This window comes from Genypterus blacodes, unplaced genomic scaffold, assembly GCF_046128005.1.
Source record: "Genypterus blacodes isolate CSIRO-AG114 ecotype Tasmania unplaced genomic scaffold, CSIRO-AGI_Gbla_v1 ptg000029l_1, whole genome shotgun sequence".
Classification (NCBI taxonomy): domain Eukaryota; kingdom Metazoa; phylum Chordata; class Actinopteri; order Ophidiiformes; family Ophidiidae; genus Genypterus; species Genypterus blacodes.
Window position 1 is genome coordinate 7,315,001 of NW_027466842.1, and position 22,722 is coordinate 7,337,722.

General features: G+C 45.7%; 1 protein-coding gene across 1 annotated transcript in view; it reads left to right on the forward strand.

Moving 5' to 3' along the window:
- The window catches only part of LOC142994173 (ephrin type-A receptor 3-like), a 75,321-nt gene extending 54,246 nt beyond the window's left edge, over positions 1 to 21,075 (forward strand). Inside the window, exons 11-19 of the mRNA XM_076144891.1 lie at positions 4,353 to 4,420; positions 4,852 to 4,977; positions 6,558 to 6,743; positions 15,650 to 15,711; positions 18,627 to 18,836; positions 20,199 to 20,348; positions 20,437 to 20,630; positions 20,748 to 20,888; positions 20,976 to 21,075. Of these exons, the coding sequence (XP_076001006.1) occupies positions 4,353 to 4,420; positions 4,852 to 4,977; positions 6,558 to 6,743; positions 15,650 to 15,711; positions 18,627 to 18,836; positions 20,199 to 20,348; positions 20,437 to 20,630; positions 20,748 to 20,888; positions 20,976 to 21,075 (1,237 nt within the window). The remainder of the gene's footprint in view (positions 1 to 4,352; positions 4,421 to 4,851; positions 4,978 to 6,557; positions 6,744 to 15,649; positions 15,712 to 18,626; positions 18,837 to 20,198; positions 20,349 to 20,436; positions 20,631 to 20,747; positions 20,889 to 20,975) is intronic.
- Positions 21,076 to 22,722: the final 1,647 nt, after the last annotated feature.

Consider the following 22,722-nt stretch of genomic DNA (forward strand, 5'->3'; position numbering starts at 1 on the left):
TCTGTCCCTGCTGCTAAATGCCTGCTCTTTCTGCCGCCAGAGCTTCATGAGTTTTCCTGTGAACCAGGGTTTGTCGTTGTTAAGCTCACTGTGGTGCGTGTTGGTACACAGCTGTCCTCACAGAAGCTGATGTATGACATCACAGCCTCTGTGTACTCGTCCAGGCTGACAGTGTTCGACCTGTAAACGTCCCAGTCAGTACAAAGCACGCCTGAAGGTTATCCAGAGCCACACTGGTCCTAAAACAGGTTTACACAGTTTGAGTTTCTGCCTGTATGCGGGAATCAGTCCGAGAGTCCCAGCGGAACACGGGGAACGGCGTGATAAGCTTCACTGACTGTGTAAATGAACAGGGAGGTATTACATTACGTTACATTACAATCATTTGGCAGACGCTTTTATCCAAAGCCACTTACATTACATTACCACCCATCACAGAGGGGGGAGCAATTAGGGGTTCGGTGCTCAGGGGCACCTCAGCAGGGTCTCGAACCAACGACCTTCCGGTTCCCAAGCGGACGCCCTACTCACTGAGCTACTGCCTCCCAGTTATCATAGATGGTAGAGGTTGGTAGAGGTTCTTCTGGACTTTGCACAGGTTCTGGCATCTACGAATGATGACCTGAACAACCGTTTGATTCTCCTCAACCTACACCATGCTCTCTGCATGGCAACGTGAAATGGACTCCCGCCAGACTTTTATAAAACATTTTGGTCCACGTCTGGGTCGTATGTGCTGGACACAAGTAACAAAAATCAGTAACAAGATCTTCTCAAAAGCAAAACACACTAGCAAACACACTGTAAAAAAGTGATATAGACTCAGCAGCACAGAGACGTAGATCACCTGTTTTCCCATTAATTTAATGGTCTGCTTGATTTTATATCAGATGAGGAATAGAATATTAATTATTATTATATTTATGGTAGTTAGTATCTTTATAGTAATTTTCAAAACCGCAGTGGAACTAGACAGAAACATGGCGTGTTTTTTGTGGACCTAATAGGATGTGTAGTAGCTCTACAGGGATTGATTTATAACCGCTAAGTCTAGCATGGGAAAAGAGGAGAATTCCTCTGCTTCTTACTTTCTCCCACCTACTTACATATAATGTTGACCGACACTCATCTCCTCCTCCTCTCCTCCATTCTCTTTCTCCTTTCTTCAGGGGAAAATGGGCTTGTGTTGTTGCACTTTGTCATTCCACTGTCGTTGCTGCTCAAGCTCTGGATGTATCTCATGTCTCAATCAGATTTTTTTTGTGCCTGTTTGTCTCCCTTGATGTCCCTGTTGAAAAGCTTCCTACCTCCCCTCCTTACTCACCTCACACTCACACACATTCTTCCTCCGCTCTACCTCGTCTCTTCAATAACTCCTCTTCTCGCCTTCACATATGCTCATTCCCTATTTTTACAGCTCGAATACTGCACCGCCCCCTCTCTATGTTCCACTGCCTCCCCTTCTTTGCTCACTCTTCCCCTCCATCTGATTGCTTGTTAGTAAGTATGCCGCGTTGGACCCCTGTTGTGTGTTCTTGCCTGTCAGCACTCTCTTTTGTCCATCTCCTTCTCTCACTAGCTTTCTGCGTTCCTTTTCAGCTCCCAGTGTACACCCTTTCTATCAAAAAACAACACAAACACAAAGGAAGAGAGGGGGTTTGTTGGAGGATGGACACACGAAGGACTAAAGAGGACATGTGTGTTATCAGAATATTCTTTAAAATCTTCATTGTGGGAAACAATTAAGAAAAACTTGAATTTCACCCGAAAGAGATGGGCAGCAAGGGACACAATGGGAGGAAAAGATGAGAGAGGGAGAAAGTGGGGGAGGGCCAACAGCCATAATAATATATGGATTGAGTTCTACAAAGGTGGGAGCTCGCTCGCAGAATGACAAATGGGTCTCGAATGTCAGAGTATTATATTAAAAAGTTAATTGATATGCAAATGTGGAGTATGTGGTTGTCGTCATTGGAGTGGAACACAGAGAGAGAGAGAGAGAGAGATGCTTATACTGCATGTGTGTTTTTCTCATATTGTGTGTGTGCCTGTGCCAAGAGCATGTCTGTGTCTGTGTGTTTTTGTTATATTTCTATATGTGTGCAGCAGGGTATAATGCTGGGAGTAAATGGAACAATGATTTCTCCCACAGTGATCTTGGCAACTTTACACTGCAGCACCGCAGCATGAAGCAGCAGCTTGCGGCAAAGTTTTAGCTTTGCATCAAGACGACCTCATGTCACCGCTTGTTCCTGCTCAAAAGTCTAAGCATGTTTTTGCTGGAAATTATGAAACCGTAATTCCACCTTGTCTAACCAACATTCATTTCCAGGACATTCCATGGCTGTAATGCAGGTCAGATTCAGGTTTAAGCTATTCAATAAGATATCTATTTCGAAAACACACGCACGCACGCACGCACGCACGCACGCACGCACGCACGCACGCACGCACGCACGCACGCACGCACGCACAAAAGACAGCTGTCAGGGGAAAACAGAAGCCATAGCCATGTCAGGTTTTGTGCCACGTTTAAGACTGTGGCGCTAATGATTCATGACACTCATAACTGGAGAGGAGAAATTAGTTGCACTGTAATTACTATGGAAATGTGTTCCTTTCCCATCAGACGTACACACACACACCCTGCGCGCACAAAATGCAGCCACGCACCCGTAGCGACACCCACACACATATTAACACTAACACCGCAATACATCTATGACGTTGATGGAGGACTGTTTGAAGCGCAGGTTTTGATGTGTGTGTGTGTGTGTGTCTCCCGTGGGGGCTACACAGTGGGAGCAGAGGTGTGACTCGTGTCCCCATTCCCCATATGTTCTTAACACATGCCCCAGGGCTGTGTGGGCGTGTCAAGGGGTAATGATAGTCCCTGCCGGTTTGAGCTCAGCTGATAAACAGGTGAGGCCTCCCTCTTTCAGACACCCCACCCGCCCCCTAACCTCAGCCCGGCATCATGTGTGTGTATTCCCAACACAGCCGAACAAAGTCTGGGTTACCTCGTGCGTTCAGCTGTATAAAATCAACATGAGGTTTAAACGCCTAATGAGATAGATTCACTAAGCCTCACAAAGCTCTGTCTTTCTCTATTTCTCATTATTCCTCATTCCACATTACAAGTCCGTTTGGTCTCCTCTCTGCCAATATTCCTCTCTCTCTCTCTCACTTCTGTTTTTCTACGTGTAATATCCTTTTGCACGTGTAACACATTTTCAGTTACTCTTGGCTCGTGGCCCTGAATCGATGTAATCTGGCGGTGAACAGGCGAGCTCGCTGGTCTGGAGAAAGCTGAGCGCCGCCCGTACAGCTTCCTTTCCTTTCTCCGCTCGCACAGAGAGACGGAGAGGGAGGCTGGTTGATTGGATTAGATGACAGCGAAGCTTCACCTTTTTTGGGGCAATGGAGCCCTGAAGCAGGTTGAGGAGAGCAGAGAGGAGAGAAGAGGAGAGGAGAGGAGAGGAGAGGAGAGGAGAGGACAGGGGAGGCGGTGTTACATTTATGTCTCGTTAAGCACCTCGTTAGATGGAACTGCGTGTTACATTTTATGTTTTTGGCCTAAAATGGTTGTGCTGAATTTGAAAGAGCGGTAAATCACGCAGACAGGGTTTTGTGTGATTAGGGCCGTTAAAGACTGTTTGAGGCTAAGGCCCAGCAAAGCGGAGAGACAATACATGGATACAAACATATGACACCCGATCTCTTCAACACACACACACACACACACACACACACACACACACACACACACACACACACACACACACACACACACACACACACACACACACACACACACACACGCACACACACACACACAGACTGGTTTGAGACGTCCTCACAGCTGGACAGCGGGACTCCAGCATGATCAAACCGTCAATATATGCTTATTGATCATATGACCCCCAACGCGCTCTGGGTAGAGGCAGTGGTCAATGCCTAGAGGGGCCCGTAGAGCAGTAAAGGAGAGTGCTTAATACACTGATCCTGTCTAGGGATGTCTTTGTTACACACACACACACACATCCATTACAGTTACACACACACACATAACAGCTGAGAGAAGATACACAATTCAAGTTGACCTGACTTGGAATGGATGAATTTGTTTACATACTGCAGTTTAAAGATAAAACAGTTGATCTTACTAAATTGCAATGAAATTTGAGTGTGTTTTTTAATCAAAGGGGTTCACTAACAACCAACTGAGCAAGTGTGAACTACAAAAAAGCTTTACTGTGTGAATGTCTGTGTGTGTGTTATATCTTTATGTGGCGTAAACACTATGTAGGCTTGTATACAGCATGATAATCCAGATGTACGTTGTGTTTCAGGCACTGTGGATACATCAAAGCCAAGCAGGACCCTGATGAAGAGAAGATGCAGTTCCAGCATGGCCGAGGTACACACACACACATTAAACGTTTGTGCCTAAACTAGTTAGAGAACAGAAGTCCAAAAGCCACTCCTTGCCAAATAAACTCCATTCTTTCACACCTAATTTCACAAACCATTCCTGGCAGCACATTATGGGTTCCTGTTAAAGCTATGAGTCAGTTTAACACGATTTATCACAACACGCTTGGTGTGTAATTACTGTATATGTCGGGGTGTGCGAAACACCCGTGTTCAATTTCATACACACATCTTCATCTCAGTTAATTCTCTAACGGGGAAATTCAACCTCCAGTCGGGCCGGTGAGCACAGCGCCCCCTGCAGTATCATATTGCCCGACCAGGCTCCAACAACTCTTAAAGTACACTTTTCCTCCAGTGTGCTCAGGAGGCACAGTCAGTCCATTTATCTTTAATAATTCTCTTTCTCTCCCACAGTCAAGCTTCCAGGCAGTAGGACCTACATCCATCCACACACTTACGAGGACCCCAATCAGGCTGTCAGGGATTTCGCCAAAGAGATCGATGCTTCAAACATCCGCATAGAGAGAGTCATCGGAGCCGGTGTGTATTGTTAACTGAATATTTCGGATTATAAGAGAGAGAAAGTCATACATCTTAAATCAGGGGTCTCCAACCTTTTTGTCTCTGAGAGCTACTTCGACAAAATAAAAGTGTCCGTGAGCTACTCATGTTTTACATTATTCAGAACATTTATCCACATGGCTGATTCTTCACCCAAACCAGCTGAATAAGCGTCTTTTGTGTGAACATTTACAAAATGTTGATATCCAACACTCACATTTTGTATCAAAATGCACTTCAATTCAGCAACATGAGCTTCTTTTTTTCTGTATACATTTTCAGTGTCAAGCTCACACTAATGAATTCACATCATATTAATCTTGTAAAAAACAAAACAATATTATTACTTATTTTACTATTTAACTAATACTATACCTTTCATATTTCACATTTATCTGTCCACATATCACTGTCACAACCTCCCCTCACATTCCCTGTAATTCAGGGAATTCCCTGTATTTCCCATAATATCTGTACTTCACATGCATTCAGTCTGTTCTGATGTTTAGTGAGATGACAGAGATTGTGGTACTGTTTTCATGAGGAATTAAAATAGTTTTGCAATGTTCTTGCAGTGAAGCACGTCCTCTGTAGTACAATTTGGAGTGTTTTCCTATTTGGAAGAACATACACTGGATTGAGAGCCTGGGTGGAGCTTCTAAATCCAAACAGTTGTGGAAGCACTGACAGCACTAGCATGCACGCTAGCCTGCCTTTTTTTCTTCCAATTGGACTGTTGGATGCACAGTTCTCATGTCTGTGAAGGTTTTTTGTGGACCCTGCTCGACTTGACGGCTTAATTCTGCAAATTCTGCATTCTGCCTTTATGTTGTCACAATTGTTAAAATGCATCCCAATGCTGCTTCTTTTTTATTTTTTTTACAGCTGTCACTCATCTTTTTGCGCACTGCAGACCGAGACCATCCTATCATTCTGTCCTGTATTAATAAATAAATAAAAACGGCTCTCGGACGGGAGCCTGCTCCCATCGTCCACCTAAGAGGGCCGGTCATTGAGCCGGCTCGTTCCCTAACGACACATGACGCCCCGCTAGCAGCCCGAAAGTCCCGTTAGAAGTTGCTGTGGACTTTGGTGAAGTGGCGCTCCACAGACGCGTTCGCACCGCAAATGAGACACACACACACTTGTCATTCCCATTCGTAATTTTTGTTAGTTCCTCAGGAAAATTGTATTTTTTGTTGCCTTTTATCGGGGCTGTTTTCGGGGCGGTCATCCTCAAATCCGGCGTGCGCTTGCTAGCCGAATGTTACTTGACAGCAGCGTCATTTGTTGGACTGACAGCTGATTGGTTTATAATCGTTTTATGACAAAAGGAGGCGGGATGTCTGAATTTGATTGGATAGAAATTTTACCGAGTGATGATGTGTTGTCAAATGTACGTATTCTTTGAACCTTTCGGCGAGCTACTCAGAAACGCTTGGCAAGCTACCGGTAGCTCACGAGCGTCGTGTTGGCAACCCCTGTCTTAAATCAATACCTGACACATGGCAAACATTTGTGTTTCCTTTTTGCATAAATGTGTGTGTGCGTGTGTGTAGGAGAGTTTGGGGAGGTGTGCAGTGGACGGCTGCGCGTCCAGGGAAAGAGGGAGATCTACGTCGCCATCAAGAGCCTGAAAGCAGGATACTCGGACAAACAGAGGAGAGACTTCCTGTCTGAGGCCTCCATCATGGGCCAGTTTGACCATCCCAACATCATCAGGCTGGAGGGCGTTGTCACCAAATGTAAGTGAAGAACAGGAAGTGTCTGTCTTACCGTCAACTAAGAGACATAGCAGATCTGTCGCAGTTTTAAATAAGGTTTGACAGTGGATCAGATAAAAACTCGGTTGCCACAGAAACACATGGCTGACGCGCAGGAACGGGGGAGCATCCGATTTCACCCGCTTGTTGACTTGGCATGATTGTGTTAGGCAATTAGAGGGAGTGTGTCTGTCCGTGTAGGTGAGATACACACACACACACACACACACACACACACACACACAGGCCTGGTTCAACAAGATTGCTGATGTGTTATCTCTAGGCCTCTCTCTCTCCCTCTCTTAATCACTCGCCCTCTCACTCTCTCTCTTTCTTATCTTCTCATTCTCTCCTCCTATATCCCCGGCTGCTGCTCTTGCTCTCTTTCAGTCAGTGTCCATCTAATCTTCTCATTCAATCTCTGTCCATTTCTTTGTTTTCCCTCTAGGGTCGCTCTCTCACACAGTCAATCACGGCTGGCTCACCGCGCCTTCCCTCTCCTACTCGAGCCTTCTCCTTCTCCCTCTTCTTCTTCTTCTTCTCTGCTCTGTTCTTCCCTTTCTGGTCTGACACCTCATCGCGCACCACAACCAGCGACAGAAGAAGGAGCTGTAAGATGTAAAGAGACAGAATTGTAAACACGCTGGCAGTCGAATAAACCTCCTCCTTCGCCCCCCCACCCTACTCCTTCATCTCTTACACACAGGCGCTCGGTGGCACTCAGGCCCGAAAACAAAAGAGCAAATGCATATGCATTGACTTTTGTCATGAATATTAATAATTCATTTTCATTCAAGTTAATTGGATGTGTTTTTATGGTCATGAATATTCAGCTGCTTGCACATTAAGTGTGAGACCCCGCCCAATCCCTCTTCACCTCCTCTTCCTCTGTAGTTCTTTCTCTCTCTCTTGTTGATGTGTGCCGTGACCTTTGATTCACAGGGTTAAGAATCAGAATCAGAATAGCTTTATTGCCAACTAAGTTTACACTTACTAACACAGGAAGGAGTTGAGGTGCGATCAATATATAAAACAACTGTGCAAAAAATGTTATGAAAAAATTTAACCAATTTAAATAAGATTAAACGTGCAAGTTGCTAAGGTAATTATGTGGTCAGTGGAAGACCCGGGCCTTGTTGATGAGGCCCACTGCAGAAGGGAAGAAGCTGAATTTGTGGCGTGAGGTTTTGGTCCTGATGGACCTCAGCCTCCTGCCAGGGTTGCAAACAGTTTGTGTCCAGGGTGGGACGGGCCTGCCAAGATCTTGCCTGCCCGCCTCAAGGTCCAGGAGGTATACAGGTGCTGGAGGGACGGCAGGTTGCAGCCGATCATCTTTTCTGCGCAGCGGATGATACGCTGCAGCCTGCCCTTGTCTTTGGCAGTGGTTGCGGCGAACCAGATGGTGATAGAGGAGGTGAGGATTGACTCAATGATGGCAGAGTAGAAGTGCACCATCATTGTCTTCGGCAGGCTGAACTTCTTCAGCTGCTGCAGGAACAATATCCTCTGCTGGGCCTTTTTGGTGAGGGAGCTGATGTTGAGCTCCCACTTGAGGTGGGAACGCAGAACGCGCAGCATATGTGGGTCTACGGTTAATAGAAGAACCCAAAAATATGGACTTTTGGGTCCATTCCATTATAGGAGGTCCCATGTAGTAATGTTGCGTTAACTGCTTATTGCTTCGGGAAATAGACGAAAAGTATATTGAGATTCTGGTTTACTTTGTGATGGGAATTCAACTGTTAATGACTAGTGATATTTGTTTAATTCGGAGACTTTCAAACCTTCAAATGTTAAATAAATTGATGATTGTTAAACTTTGATTTACCTCGGATAACCATTTGTGTTATGACTTCGGCATTTCGGGACACCTGCATTTCCGTGTCTTAAAACTGCAAGGACTTTTCGGGGTGCTTTACCAACCAGGGCGAAAACAGGACACTGAAAAGAAAATAGAATTAATAAACTGGATTTGGAGAACTTTACGCGCACCACGCCACTGATTTGGTGAGTAAGAGATTTGATAAGAATAAAGCTCGCCAAAAACGGCCTCTCAATCGATAAGAATATGTTTAAACACGTTTCTCATGACAGTTACGGACCCACGTCTCTGACGACTAAACCTTGTTTAACACGCGTGAATGGTAATGTGAATTAAACTGAGTTAAGTACAACATATGGCTTAATTGATCACGCTTAGTTAAAACATCTGAGCTAGTTAAGGAATATGACGAATATGGCTTACTAGACACGTTTGTGCCCGACGTAATGGGGACAAAGTCGAATTTATGGGAATATTTCGCTATTCGGCTCCTCGCACCCAAACTTCACCAGGATGCATGAGAGTATTGTTTATCCAGCCGGTAATGTATTGTTGGGAGATGTAAGTATTCTCGGGAACGAATAACATAATCTTAAAGTAAATAAGAGCGTATAATCAATACTAAATTAATCCCGAATTCCCACACTAGAATGATCCGAAACTAAAACTTTTCATTCTGAACAGACAATTGGCGCATCTATTTACAGAATCAATCGATAAGAATACTTTATCTTATGAAGTCAGATAAACGAGATCATTAAATTACAACAATAACAATAATTTCAAATTGCCGAAGTCTGGAAATTCAACCAGCCTTCCCCGCTACTATTGGCCACCGTTGTTGGACCAAGGGAAGGACTTCTTTGAACTGTCTGTATTTTGGGAGTTCATGGCTGCGATTACCTTTGTTAAAGTCACCGTGGACAATAACTAAGGAGCCAGGCGTTAAACGGCCGAGCCAGGTCTCTGTGAAGCACAGAACTGAAGCTGTAGAGAAATCTCTGTTTCTGCCCACGGGGGGCGATATAAAACAATAACGGACGGATCTCACTCTGAAGGGGTGGGAGATACGATATAAAACTACGGGACGGTTAATCGGTCTGACTAGCTGGGGGGGAGGGCTCATTCACATACCTGAGACAGTACTTATTCATGTCGCTCCTCTTCTGATCCCACGCCGTGGCCCCCCCTGCAGTAGCCCTGCGTTGCCCCCTAGGGGAAGCGCCCCCCACTTTGGGAACCACTGGATTAAGGCACTTTGTTTGTATTACAGTAAATTGAATGCGGTTTTTGTTTCTTTTTTTCCTTGGCATTCAGGCAGATGTGTAATTATGGCATTTTCCTGTCAGTTGCAGAGACAAACTCCACACTATTGCAATTGAAAATATGAGAATTACTTTCAGGCATAACTGACAATAGTTTTGAGATGGAGAATACCGCTTTTGACAGATTTAATGGTACAATAGCAGAATTTGGGATTGACATCCAACTTAGTTTCATGACAGCAGTAATGATTGCCTCACTTTTCTCTTCGATGTATATATACATAGGTGTGTGTGTGTGTGTAGGAGGATGCAATGAGCGCTTGTCTGCTTTTTTCCCTTTGTGTCTCTTTACTCACCTGTCTTCATGCCACATTGAGAAACTGATAGAGCCCCTCAGAATCAAATCTCCCGAGTGGTGTGGTCATTTCATAGGTCACAGCCCAGTGTGTGTGCTCATGTGTTTGTGTGCACGTGTCGTGACGTGTGGGAGAAAATGTACTATATCCATGGCATTATTATTATTATTATGTAAGTGATCCTTATGTCCTTGGCATTCACTTATTATTATGTAAGTGATCATTATTAGAAAGGAAGTACACCGTTTTTTCTTGGCATGATTGTTTTACCAGAATCATTCACTCATCAGAGAGGAAGCGACATTATGTCTTGGCAGGTCACTGTGACATGGTTACTAAGGTAGCCTGGGTTAACAGTAGAACAATGGAAAGGCCCCCACCCTGATACACTCTGATATAAAAAACATGTTTGATCTAGGAAGAACTCAGTGCATGTATTCACAGAGATGTGTGATGCATCACTCCTGTATGACTGAATAAATGAAGAAAAGAAAGAAGGGGGTGAGAGTTGAGATGGGTCAGTAATTCCTCCAGGCCTTTTTACGCGTCACCAGCTGGTCCCTTCACACTGCCCTCGTCCTAATCAGGCAAGCTGACCCTCCTTGCTCCGGGCCTCGGGGCTTGTCAGATGATGTCATGTTGGTTTGCAGAGGTTAGAGGAGGAGCAGGAGTAGTAATGGTGTGAGGGAAAGGAGCAGATTCTCTCTCTCATATGATCACATGCATGTTGACACTTTGATTCTTGACCAGTTAAAACAGTTGCTTGACTTTCACACTTCCTCTCTCTATCTAATATCTAATAATATCTATCTAATATTAATCCCATCTGCATGCATTTTGCTTCATTTACTGTATATAGTTGCAGTGGTAACAGCAGTTGCATGAATTAAATAGTACTTGTGGCAATAACAGAAGTACTACTGATTATGCTGGAATTTATTTTGATATTCCACATTTTTGCACTTTGCATATAAATTCTCTCTCTCTCTCTCGCTCGCTCCCTTTCCCTCTTACTTCCTCTCTCTCCATCTCCGTCACTGTGTAAAAACCTCATAAGCCTTCCCGCCCCTGCCGTGTAGCACTCTAATAACCTACTCCGCTGTCTGTCACCTGATTGTTGGTATTGTCATGCTAATGAGTGTGCTACATGCGGGAAAAGAGAGAGAAAATAGACCTTTTCTTTTCTCTATCTGTGTCTGCGCCACATCAGCAAAGTGCAACTGTCTGCCCTCTCTCCTTCCCTCCCACTGCTCATCCATCCTTCCATTTCGTTATCTCACCTTCATCTTCCACATCGCTCATTTTTCCCACCAGTTCTTTATGTGTTTTACAACTGCAGCGACAATCGGCTCATTTGGAAAACCCTTAATTACAGAGCGCCATCGCATCTGCCCACAGTCCTCAACGCATAAAAGCGGCAAAGGTGGAAATGGTAACCCCCACACACATGCACGTGTGCGCTTGTGTACTTTTCTTTTCCGGACAGGCTTCTGTTTGAAGAAACTAGTGATTAGCAAACCACATGTCTCTTTGTGCAGAACAATGAGTGTTTCAGTGTTTCCAGTCAGTGTGTTTGAAATAATTCAGGTTTTTGAATATGTATGCAGATCAGGGGGAGAGATTGGACTGCGAAGATGTACGAGGAAGAGAGGCGAGAGGGGGGAGGTAGGGAAAAGGTGACAAGGAGGGTGCAGGGTGTAGGAGAGGAGAGGATGGATGGAGGTGTAGGATAGGAGAGGGAGGAAATGAGGGAGAATGACGCTGGAGAACAAATGAGAGCGACAGGGAAAATTTGCGGGAAGATTAGAGGGAAAAGAGGGCAGACGAACAAGAGGGGAGCAGACAAACGCGAGGAAATGAGAGGAGATGAGCATGCGACAAGGGGGAGGAAGAGGTGAAGAGAGGAGAGGAGATAAGGTTATTGAGTTTCTGTCTCTGCACACCCGCGCAAGCGCTACCCAGAACACAAGATCTGTCCCATGTTAAAAGCATTGTATCATTTAGTTCAGCCCTTAAATATTAATCAATACAGCAGTTATTTCATTTTCTCATTTGTACCTTGGAGCGGCTCATTCAATATTGTGGTAATGCAGCAGCCCACTGGTACGCACACACACAAGCCACTGGTAATGTGATTGTCCAGATATATATGGTCTCTATCGCTTTCATTTACACTACACACACACACATACCCAACAAAGAAACAACCACTCATAATGTGATTTCACTGATTGATACAGTCTCTTTCACTTCGCACACACACACCCAGCAGCAGCATAGCGGGGAGGCAAAAACCGAGCCCCACTTTGTCGTCATGGCTGATGATGAAAAGCGAGCAAACTCCTCTCAGATCTATTTCGCTGCAAGCTCTACCTGGATTCAACACACATTCTACATACGATAAGATAAGATAAAAGTTTATTAACCCAAGGGAAATTACTGTGCAACAGTTACAGTACAGTGGAGAATGAAACGAAAGAATCACCTCTAGTGCAAAAAAACTGCGCAAGACTGCATGCAAGATAACAAACGTCCACACAATAGAATCAGAATCAGAATCAGAATCAGAATAGCTTTTATTGCCAATTAATTTTACACTTAAGAGAATATTTTTCTGGTGATTGGTGCGATCAACATATAAAACATATAACACAACAACTGTGCAAAGAAATTACATTAAATTGAAAAACACATGAAATTAAATAAATAAACTAATTAAAATTAAATTAAACGTGCAAGTTGCTAAGGTAATTATGTGGTCAATTATGTGGTCAGTGGCAGACCCGGGCCTTGTTGATGAGGCCCACTGCAGAAGGGAAGAAGCTGGATTTGTGGCGTGAGGTTCGGTTCCTAATGGACCTCAGCCTCCTGCCAGACGGGAGGGATATAAACAGTTTGTGTCCAGGGTGGGAGGGGTCGGCCAAAATCTTGCCTGCCTGCCTCAGGGTCCGGGAGGCGTACAGGTCCTGGAGGGAGGGCAGATTGCAGCAGATCAACTTCTCTGCCCAGCGGGTGATACGCTGCAGCCTGCTCTTGTCCTTTGCAGTGGCTGCAGCGAACCAGATGGTGATGGAGGAGGTAAGGATGGACTCAATAATGGCAGAGTAGAAGTGCACCATCATTGTCTTTGGCAGGCTGAACTTCTTCAGCTGCTGCAGGAAGAACATCCTCTGCTGGGCCTTTTTGGTGAGGGAGCTGATATTGAGCTCCAACTTGAGGTCCTGGGATATGATGGATCCCAGGAATCGAAAAGACTCCACAGTGTCAACTGGTGAGTCACACAGAATGATGGGGGCGGGTGGGGCTGCGTTCAGTCGGAAATCCACAGGCATCTCCTTTGTTTTCAGAGCATTAAGCTCCAGCTTGTTCTGCCTGCACCAATTCACCAGAGAGTCAATCTCCCGTCTCTAGGCGGACTCGTCCCCCATCAGAGATGAGTCCAATGAGGGTGGTGTAGTCTGCGATGACTGTTGACTGGAGGTGCAGTCGTTGGTGTACAAGGAGAAGAGCGTGCGTGTGTGCGTGGTGCATGCGTGCGTGCGTGCGTGCGTGCGTGCGTTCGGCGTGCGTGCGGCATGCTCACATGATGGTGTTCTATCCAGACACACTGGGATAGATGTGTTTCATTGTGTTTCTCTTCTGACCAGGCCTGTAGGTAATGTCCTTCAGTCATACCACAGTCTTACACACACACACACACACACTCACAAGGGACACAGAAGCGCGCGCACACACACACACACACACACACACACACACACACACACACACACACACACACACACACACAGAAAGCCTCACATTGAAACACATAATTGGTTTTCAGAGATATTTATTTATATATTTATGTCTCTTTTCCATTTCATGGCTAACGATGTTATAGAATATGGTATTAAGACGTGTGTGTGTGTGTGTGTGTGTGTGTGTGTGTGTGTGTGTGTGTGTGTGTGTGTGTGTACGCCCCTCTGTTCTGTGTGGATTCACACAGGCACACAGAAAATAACACATACTTACTCACACATACAGGGCGTTTAATCTTAAACGCAATTGGCCATCCATGCTCGCCGCCTCACACACGCACATACACGTACACACACACGCGGACACTGCTAAGGTGGATTGACGGTAGTAAAGAGCGAGACGCCCTTCAAATCAGCATCAGTCCCTATGTGTGTTTAAGCTCTTCACACACACACACACACACACGTATTCCCTACTTCTGACCTGAGCTGTCGGGTGGTCATCACAGAATTGTCCTTCCCTGCTTGTCATGCCCTGAAACCACTCTGTATCTCTCTCCCTCTCTCTCTCCCCCTCTCATACACACACACACACACACACACACACACACAGTACAGGCCCTGTGCGGAGATAAATGTAACCAGCAGTCCTCACCCTAGCAGAAGAAAATCCAATTCTCTTTCACTTTTATCCGTGAGACTAATGTTACTGTCAAAGACGACCCCACCACCAGAGACCTGGCCAGTGTGTGTGTGTGTGTGTGTGTGTGTGTGAGATAGTGATTTCATTTAAGGTGATGTATTGCTGTCTTTACCTGCTATCTCACTGTAGGCCTCAGTGGTGTTGTTCCTGCCTCTGCATGACAAGACCCCACATCTCCTCCTCTCCTCTCTTCTCCTCTCCTCTTCTCTCCTCTCCTCTCCTCTCCTCTCCTCTCTCTTCATTTTTCCCAATACATGTCTTTCCTGTAAACTTTGTATTATTTTATATTAGCTTTTTGTTCATTTCATCCCACTTCTCTCTCTGGTAGGAGAAATGTGACCTATTCATCATAACCGACATAGTCCATGTGTGTGTTACAAACCACACACGCATTCACACAGCATCATTTGTATGGCAAAGCTTAGCAGTTGGAAGTGGTCATTGGGGGGCGAGACTTGGGAGACAACTGTTGTGTGTGTGCATGAGTCTGTGTGTGTAACATGCGATTGTAGGTGCTTTGTTAGTCATTTGTAAGCCCCTACAGATGGCATGCAGGGGACCATAGTGCACACTGCCTGTCAGTCAACCACTCCTTCATCATGACACACACACACACACACACACACACACACACACACACACACACACACACACACACACAGGTGCAGGTGCACACCGATCCCAGCACAACCCCCTTCCCCTTGAGGCTGATTAGTATTCATGAGATCTCCAGAGCCCCCCTCACCCACACACACACACACACACACACAAAAGTATTCTGTAAGATTGGTCCATTCTAATTTTCTCCTGCCGTTTATGGAGAGGGCTGATTAGACGCTGTCAGTGTGACTGATGACGACACGCAGCGCTCTCCCCCCAGAGAGACAGACGGAGAGAAAGGCCGGCCGCAGCTGTGGACTCCCTCTCCATCCTCATCTCTTCATACTGTGTGTGTGTCTTCTGCCTGTCTAACAAGGCCATTGTCGTTGTACCTCTCTGCAGGCAAACCCGTGATGATCATCACAGAGTTCATGGAGAACGGATCTCTGGACACGTTCCTCAAGGTGAGTCTCAGAGAAACCCAGCCCTCACATCCACCAAGAATCAGCTCAAGAAGGTCCATTAGAACATTGATGTCTTTGTCGTTGAGTGTGGAGTCTTTAAAACTGCAGCCCCAACATTCCCCCAAAACTGCTGCACTCAAAGGTTTTCTGAGGGATTCAGCGCAGAAAAGCTTTATTTCATTTTCCAAGGTTAACTAATCTAAAGGAACAATGAAAACATGTGCTTCATTTCTCATTTTGCTGCTACACACTCTGTGGATCAGGTACATTCTTACATAACATTCACCTTCTTCTTTGGAGCCGAAGATCACACATGCGACAGTTTTCAAGATAAAAAGCAGCACATCTTCAAGTTAAAGCGGTGGAATTTGTTGAATGGAAAAGCGGCAAGAAATCTCTATTTTGACAGCGACAGGCTGAAACATGTGTTGCATTTGCAAAAAGCAGGTGCGAAATAAAACTTGCTGAAGGTAGTGACTGTTTACAAACACCTCAATGTGCTTTAGCTGGTGGAGAACAATAAATGAGGACGAAGAGGAGAAGCGTACCTGCTGGCTCCCCACCTGACAATAACTTATTTCTCCACATGATGAAATACACCCAGTCTGTATTTCTGAACAGCAAAAAACAGCAGACTGCAATAAAACAAATAAGGTGTATTGCTTTGCGTGCAACATTTGAGCAGATAAGAAAACACAGTAATTACCAGCACTTCTAAGTCAATGCAAATTACGGCAAATTTATTAAAATTTCCTCCGCGTTTTTAACAGCAACTGCAAGTGTTTTTTTTCACCCCTGATTCTCTACTGAGCGGCATATGATGAAGTTTTGGGGCCTTACAGAATCATTTATCATGCGGATCAGAGAGATCAGGGCTTTGAAAGTGGAGTTGGTATACGGAGGGAAGAGTGGAGTTAAATCTAGGCCATGGAAACAAACTTGAATCAGAATGTGAATGATACTGACCGAATACTGTGGTCTCCATCTTGCCCAGAGCTGGAACCCAGTTGGAGAAGCAGGAACACACTCCAGGTGATAAGTGGAGCCGCTATCTGTGACATTTGCTTTGTTATTCAAATCAATGCTTAAAGAGCCTGTCACTCAATCCTTAATAGCACAGTGAAGCTCTGTTTTTTAGATAATTAATTCTTCAAGTCGTCCTCTAAGAAATGCCAGAAAGATACAAATCCTCATTTTCAAAGCCAGATCTTAATCTGTTTTTCCACAGATTCTGTTATATGAGCTCAGATGTTGCTAATCACCTAATGGCAGATGCAGAAGTAATAACAAGGATGTAATGTTGTAAGATTTGCTAACTGTAATCTATGGATCCTGCTCGTGCCAAATACAACGTGCAGTGAACGCGATGTGATTCAGTTGGGGAGAGCGCGGGATTGGAGCTTCTGTACGCCACCAAGACAAATAGACTGTGTGTGCGCACGTTTGTGTGTCTTACATTGAAATTCCCTCTAATTCATATGCAGACTTGTTTGTCAGCCAGGGGAAAATCACTGCACTGTTCCACAGCTATTACGTTCCGTGATGATGGGCCACATCTCGACAGGGAGACCAATCAGGCTGAAGTAAAAATGAAATCTGGCAGATAAAAATAGCCAAACGAAACACACACACACTCATGCATGTTGTGTATTATGTATTGTAATGAGGGGCATAAAGAGTGTCCTCAGTGCCGCAAAAAGGCTATAAAATTACTGATTGGGTTTTATAGTTTTAACAGCTCATCCGTGCTCCAAGCAGCCATATGTGTCTTTAATTATGCCGGTCATTTATTAGGCTGCCCTCCCTCAGGAATAACAAAACCAGTATTCCATCAGGGATACTCTCCCCCCCTTTCTCTCTCTCTCTCTCTCTCTCTCTCTCTCTCTCTCTCTCTCTCTCTCTCTCTCTCTCTCTCTCTATCTCTCCCAACCCTCTCTCTCTGTCTCTGTCTTTCTCTCTCATCTTGTCCATTACTCTTTATTCAAATTCTGCTCGTTCGTTTTAGCCAAATTCGCCTCCAACCGTCGTTTTCCAACTGCTTGGCCTCCTCACCTCTCTCATCCGTCTCTATCATCTCCTTGTCTAACCTCTGCCCTACGCCCGTCTCCTCTCTCTCTCTCCCCTGTCTCTCTCTCCCTCCCTCCTTTTCCGGGCAATGCGGTGTGGTCGGCAGATTGATAGAGGAAGTCTGTAGGTTTGTTAGACAGTCCAATCAATCAGCATCTCACAAAACCGCCAGCTAATTAACTTACTCCACCAGCTGCTGAGGGAAAGAGAGGAGGAAGAGGTGGAGGTGGGAGTGCGGGTGTGTGTGTGTGTGTGTGTGTGTGTGTGTGTGTGTGGGGGGGGGGGCAGATGCAGAAAGATGAAGGAAGATGGATAGGTAGCGAGGGACTGAATCAAAGTAACAAGTAACACAGAGTTCCCTCGGTTGGAGAGAGAGAGAAAGACACTGAGGACAGACGGAGATGGAGTTTTAAACGAGAACCATTGGCCCAGGGCAGACATAATTGGCATAGAAAGGTGAAGTGGGCCGTCATCGATCAACAACCTCCAGCTGGCTCACCAAAGACACTTGCTACTAATCCAGCCAGCCGATCTTGGACACTCAGCCAGGGACAGTTCTGTTAGCCCGATCAGAACTGACACGCCGCAGATTTCGCGAAGAATTTTGTCATCATTGATCCCTGGGAGCAATTCACCTTTTGTTGCCGCCCTCCACTGGGAGGTCAAAGAGGCTCAACCAGGGGGGGCTCAGACGGAACACTTAAGAAGTACCGTTTCGTGCCTCCACCTCGCTTTCCAGCCGAGGTTGAAGGACCCGATCCCTTACCTTCATCATCACCCCCACCAATTCCTCTGCATTATCATCTACTAATTTTCCTTCTCTCCTCGTCTCTCTCTCTCCTTTGCAGAAACACGACGGCCAGTTCACGGTGATCCAGCTTGTCGGCATGCTGCGCGGCATCGCCTCTGGCATGAAGTACCTCTCCGACATGAGCTACATTCACAGAGACCTGGCAGCTCGGAACATCCTGGTCAACAGCAACCTGGTGTGCAAGGTGTCCGACTTCGGCCTGAGTCGGGTGCTGGAGGACGACCCTGAGGCCGCGTACACCACAAGGGTGAGACACACACTTCCAGACTGCAGCTGACATGAATAGATGTTTTCATTAATAATTATCATCCACCTCACTGACCCTAGCCTCTGAAAAACACAAACACAAACAGACGCAAACAGCAAATGAAAAGCAGAATGTTGCATGAATAGATTAAATGCATCTGCTGATATTTCTGAATTTTTAATAGTTTCGCTGGTATGAAATGAAATGAAAGAAACTCTTTGGGAACATCGGCACAGAGAACAGAGGCAGTGAAGAAACTCAAACGTCAGTGAATTAATCCATGGTGGAGTAACTCATCTAAAATGCCCACAAGGAGATTGTATTATTCATATTCATGGGAAGTATTGGGGATGTTATTTTTAATATGGTATTAGCATTGCCCTGGGAGGAGTGTATCAGCCAGTGACTGCTCTATTGCAATCAGGCGAGCACCACTCTTGATGTCGGGAGACCTAGATGGAGGCCTGCAGGCACGAGAGGAGAGAGAGAGAGCGAGAGAGAGCAAGAAAGAGAGACAGAGAGAAACAGCAGAGAAAGATGTGGAGGGGACAGAGAGAAGGCGCTGTATCAAACAAAGAAGGAGGTTGGGCAAGGGAACAGAGAGAGAGAGAGAGAGAAAGAGATGCAATGATGGCAGTAAAGTGGAAACTAGAGGGTGTGTTGGACAGGGTGGGGGAAGTAAAGAGACTAGTGACTTGGCAGCTTTGTCTTTTATTTGACTTTGACCAAGCAGAGAGTGTGTGTGTGTGTGTGTGTGTGTGTGTGTGTGTGTGTGTGTGTGTGTGTGTGTGTGTGTGTGTGTGTGTGTGTGTGTTGGGAGGTGCAGAGGCAGCTGCTGCATGTTAAAAAGCTGTGTCAAGCCCTATAGAGGTACGACATGTGAGAGTCGCCTATTGGTTGTGTATAGAAAACCTTTTGATCTGCGCGTCAACAACAAAGGCAGTCAGAGGAGTGGAGGAGGGAGAGAAAGAGGAAGAGGAGGGAAATAAATCTAATCAGAAAGGAGGAAAGAAATGGGGAAAGAATAAACACGGAAGCACGAGTCGACCTCAGACGAGTGTTGTTTTCCTTAAATTAGCGTTTAATCCCACATGACCTGTTCTAGATGGCAACACTGCACCAGAACCTCTCTCTCTCTCTCTCTCTCTCTCTCTCTCTCTCTCTGTCCCCCTCTCTCTCTTCCTCTCTCTTTCCACATCCTCCGTCTTTTAATTTGTTCTGTCACTTCTACTCTTCATATTGATTAATTGCAGTGCTCAAGCAGAAACCTACTAATAGAACAATCTTAATATTTAAAGCGTTACAGTAGAGCAAAAACGTTTTCACCGCAAAAAAGTGACCGTGTCCTTAACCGTCTCACAGGGAGGGAAGATCCCCATCAGGTGGACGGCGCCGGAGGCTATCGCCTACAGGAAGTTCACCTCTGCAAGCGACGTGTGGAGTTACGGCATCGTCATGTGGGAGGTGATTTCATATGGAGAGAGGCCCTACTGGGAGATGTCCAACCAGGACGTGAGTGCCAGACTTTGTCCCATAATGTCCCTGTCTGTGTCCTCATCCTGTATTAACGATGACTTTTCACCCCTTTTCTTCCCTGTAGGTGATCAAAGCAATAGAAGAGGGCTACCGTCTTCCCGCACCCATGGACTGTCCGGTAGTGCTCCACCAGCTCATGTTGGACTGCTGGGAGAAGGGACGCAGCGACAGGCCAAAGTTTGGACAGATTGTCACCATCCTGGACAAGCTTATAAGAAACCCAGCCAGTCTCCGGGAGCTGGCCAACAGCTCAGTATGGTCAGTGAGAGGCAGCTGTGGAATATCCTGAAACTCCAATGTCTCGTCTTCCTCATTTAGCCACTTGTGGGGTCAAAGCTATACTGAGTTGTAATGGTTGATGTGCTTTGTCCCCAGCAGCGACGACCCCTCCACCCCAGAGTTCAGTGTGAGCACAGTGGACGAGTGGTTGGAGGCCATCAAGATGGGCCAGTATAAGGACAGCTTTTCCAGTGCTGGATACGTCAGCTTGGACTCAATCATTTACATCAGTGTCAGGTAGCGTCATCAGACTACTAAAGTAGTAAAGAATGGTGGTTAAATGATGATAATGTCATCACTAAAAGTCTTCTGTCTCAATTGTAGTGAGCTGTCTAAGATGGGTGTGTCTCTGGCCGGCCACCAGAAGAAGATTTTGTCCAGCGTGCAGAGCCTGCAGACCCAGGGGACGCACGTCCAAGTATAACATATCTGCACTCAAACACACAATGAGACAGTCTAAACGCACACTCCCGCTCAAAAGTTTCCCCGCCAGAATGGAGTGGTAAAGGTTACTCGCCCTCCATTGATTTTTACACTGGGACAGAGACGACACAGACGCTTGTCTCCTTCCCCCCTTTTTGCAGCCTCACCATTGATCCTTCTCATGCTCATCGCGGCGACACAGAGGGACGCAGCTGGAGCGCACCCCCTCCCCACCCTGTCCCGCCACTTCAAACTACAATATAACCAACATCACTGTCTGTGAGGTGTAGTCAGGTTTTTACCGTCTTAACTTTCTGTTTTTTGAGTTCACACACCTGGAAAAGTTTTAAAAGGGTCAGAAGAGATGTATATGTGTAAATATATGTTAATATGGGCTGTGCGTTCCACAAGCAAAGAGATGGACCTAACGTTTGTATTGGTGGGGAGGGTGATATTGCGCAACCTTAACCCTTCCTTCCAGCAAAGGACCCTTCCTTTGCTGTCTCTGTGCAGAAAGCTATTGAAAGAGCCGGAATGAAGAATGTGTAGGAGGGTGACTACGGAGAAATTGGACCTTTTTGAGATAGATCAGGGTGCAGATTGTATTGTCTTATGTAAGGGAAGAGGTATGGATTGTAGGAAAAAAAAATATATAGGAGTATTGGACCAGGGCAAGGGCTTCCCAAGCAAACTTCCCCTTCTGACGCACTTCCACTGCAGCGAGACGCGCCATCGCATCTGCCCGGCTGCTCGTGACGCAACTCCCAAAGTGCAAAGGAGTTGGAGAAACTGCTTAAGGTTGCAGTTAGCTGGGTGAGATTTGTACTCTTCCATAAATGGCTGTGTATCCCAAATAACATTATCTATTCAGCTGTTACAGCGCCACGATGTAGGGAGCTTTTCAGCCAAAACTTTGCCTTCCTCCCCCCCTCCCAGTGTTTCAGGTGTTGTCAGAAAGCCGTAGTATTTCGTGTAGTGCAAAGGTGAGGGACAGAGTGGACGCTGTTTGGGGGACACGTGCAGCTGTTTGGGGGACAGGTGCGGCTGTTTCTCCAGTGTTGTGCCGTGTACAGTAACCTTGAAGTGTTTGGGTGAGGTAAGGTCACGAAGAAGAAGCAAAGTGTTCAATGAAATTATATGCGGTGCCACCAAGAGACAGTAAGAAAGGTTGATTTCATTTTCATCATGACGACATATTTCAGTGAATCTTTGTTTTAAAGCAACAACTAGAAGTTTTAAGTCAAATGTCACTTTCCCCTTTTTTCGTGGGGAAACTGCTGCTTGTCACATACGGCCAGTTCCATCTGATGGGACCCTCTCAGTGTGCACCGCATTGCACTGAGCCTGCTTTTAGTGTATTTCCAAATCCAAGTTTTAATATATGTGGTACTCTATAGGACCAACAGTGGCATAAAGAACAGTATATATGATTGTATGATAGTGTAAAATATGTACAGTGTTGTTTTCCAATCTTAGAATGTTTGTAATGATGACGATGACTAGATGTACCTTTATTGTGAAAGAGATTTCTGAAGTATTTCGTTCAGGGCCGGGGGGGCGGGGGGGTAGGATCAGGGGAGGGGAAGGGAAGGGCGTCAATCCGTCGGTCGGAACGATGGAATGTAGCATGTTTGCAAAATCTTCAGCT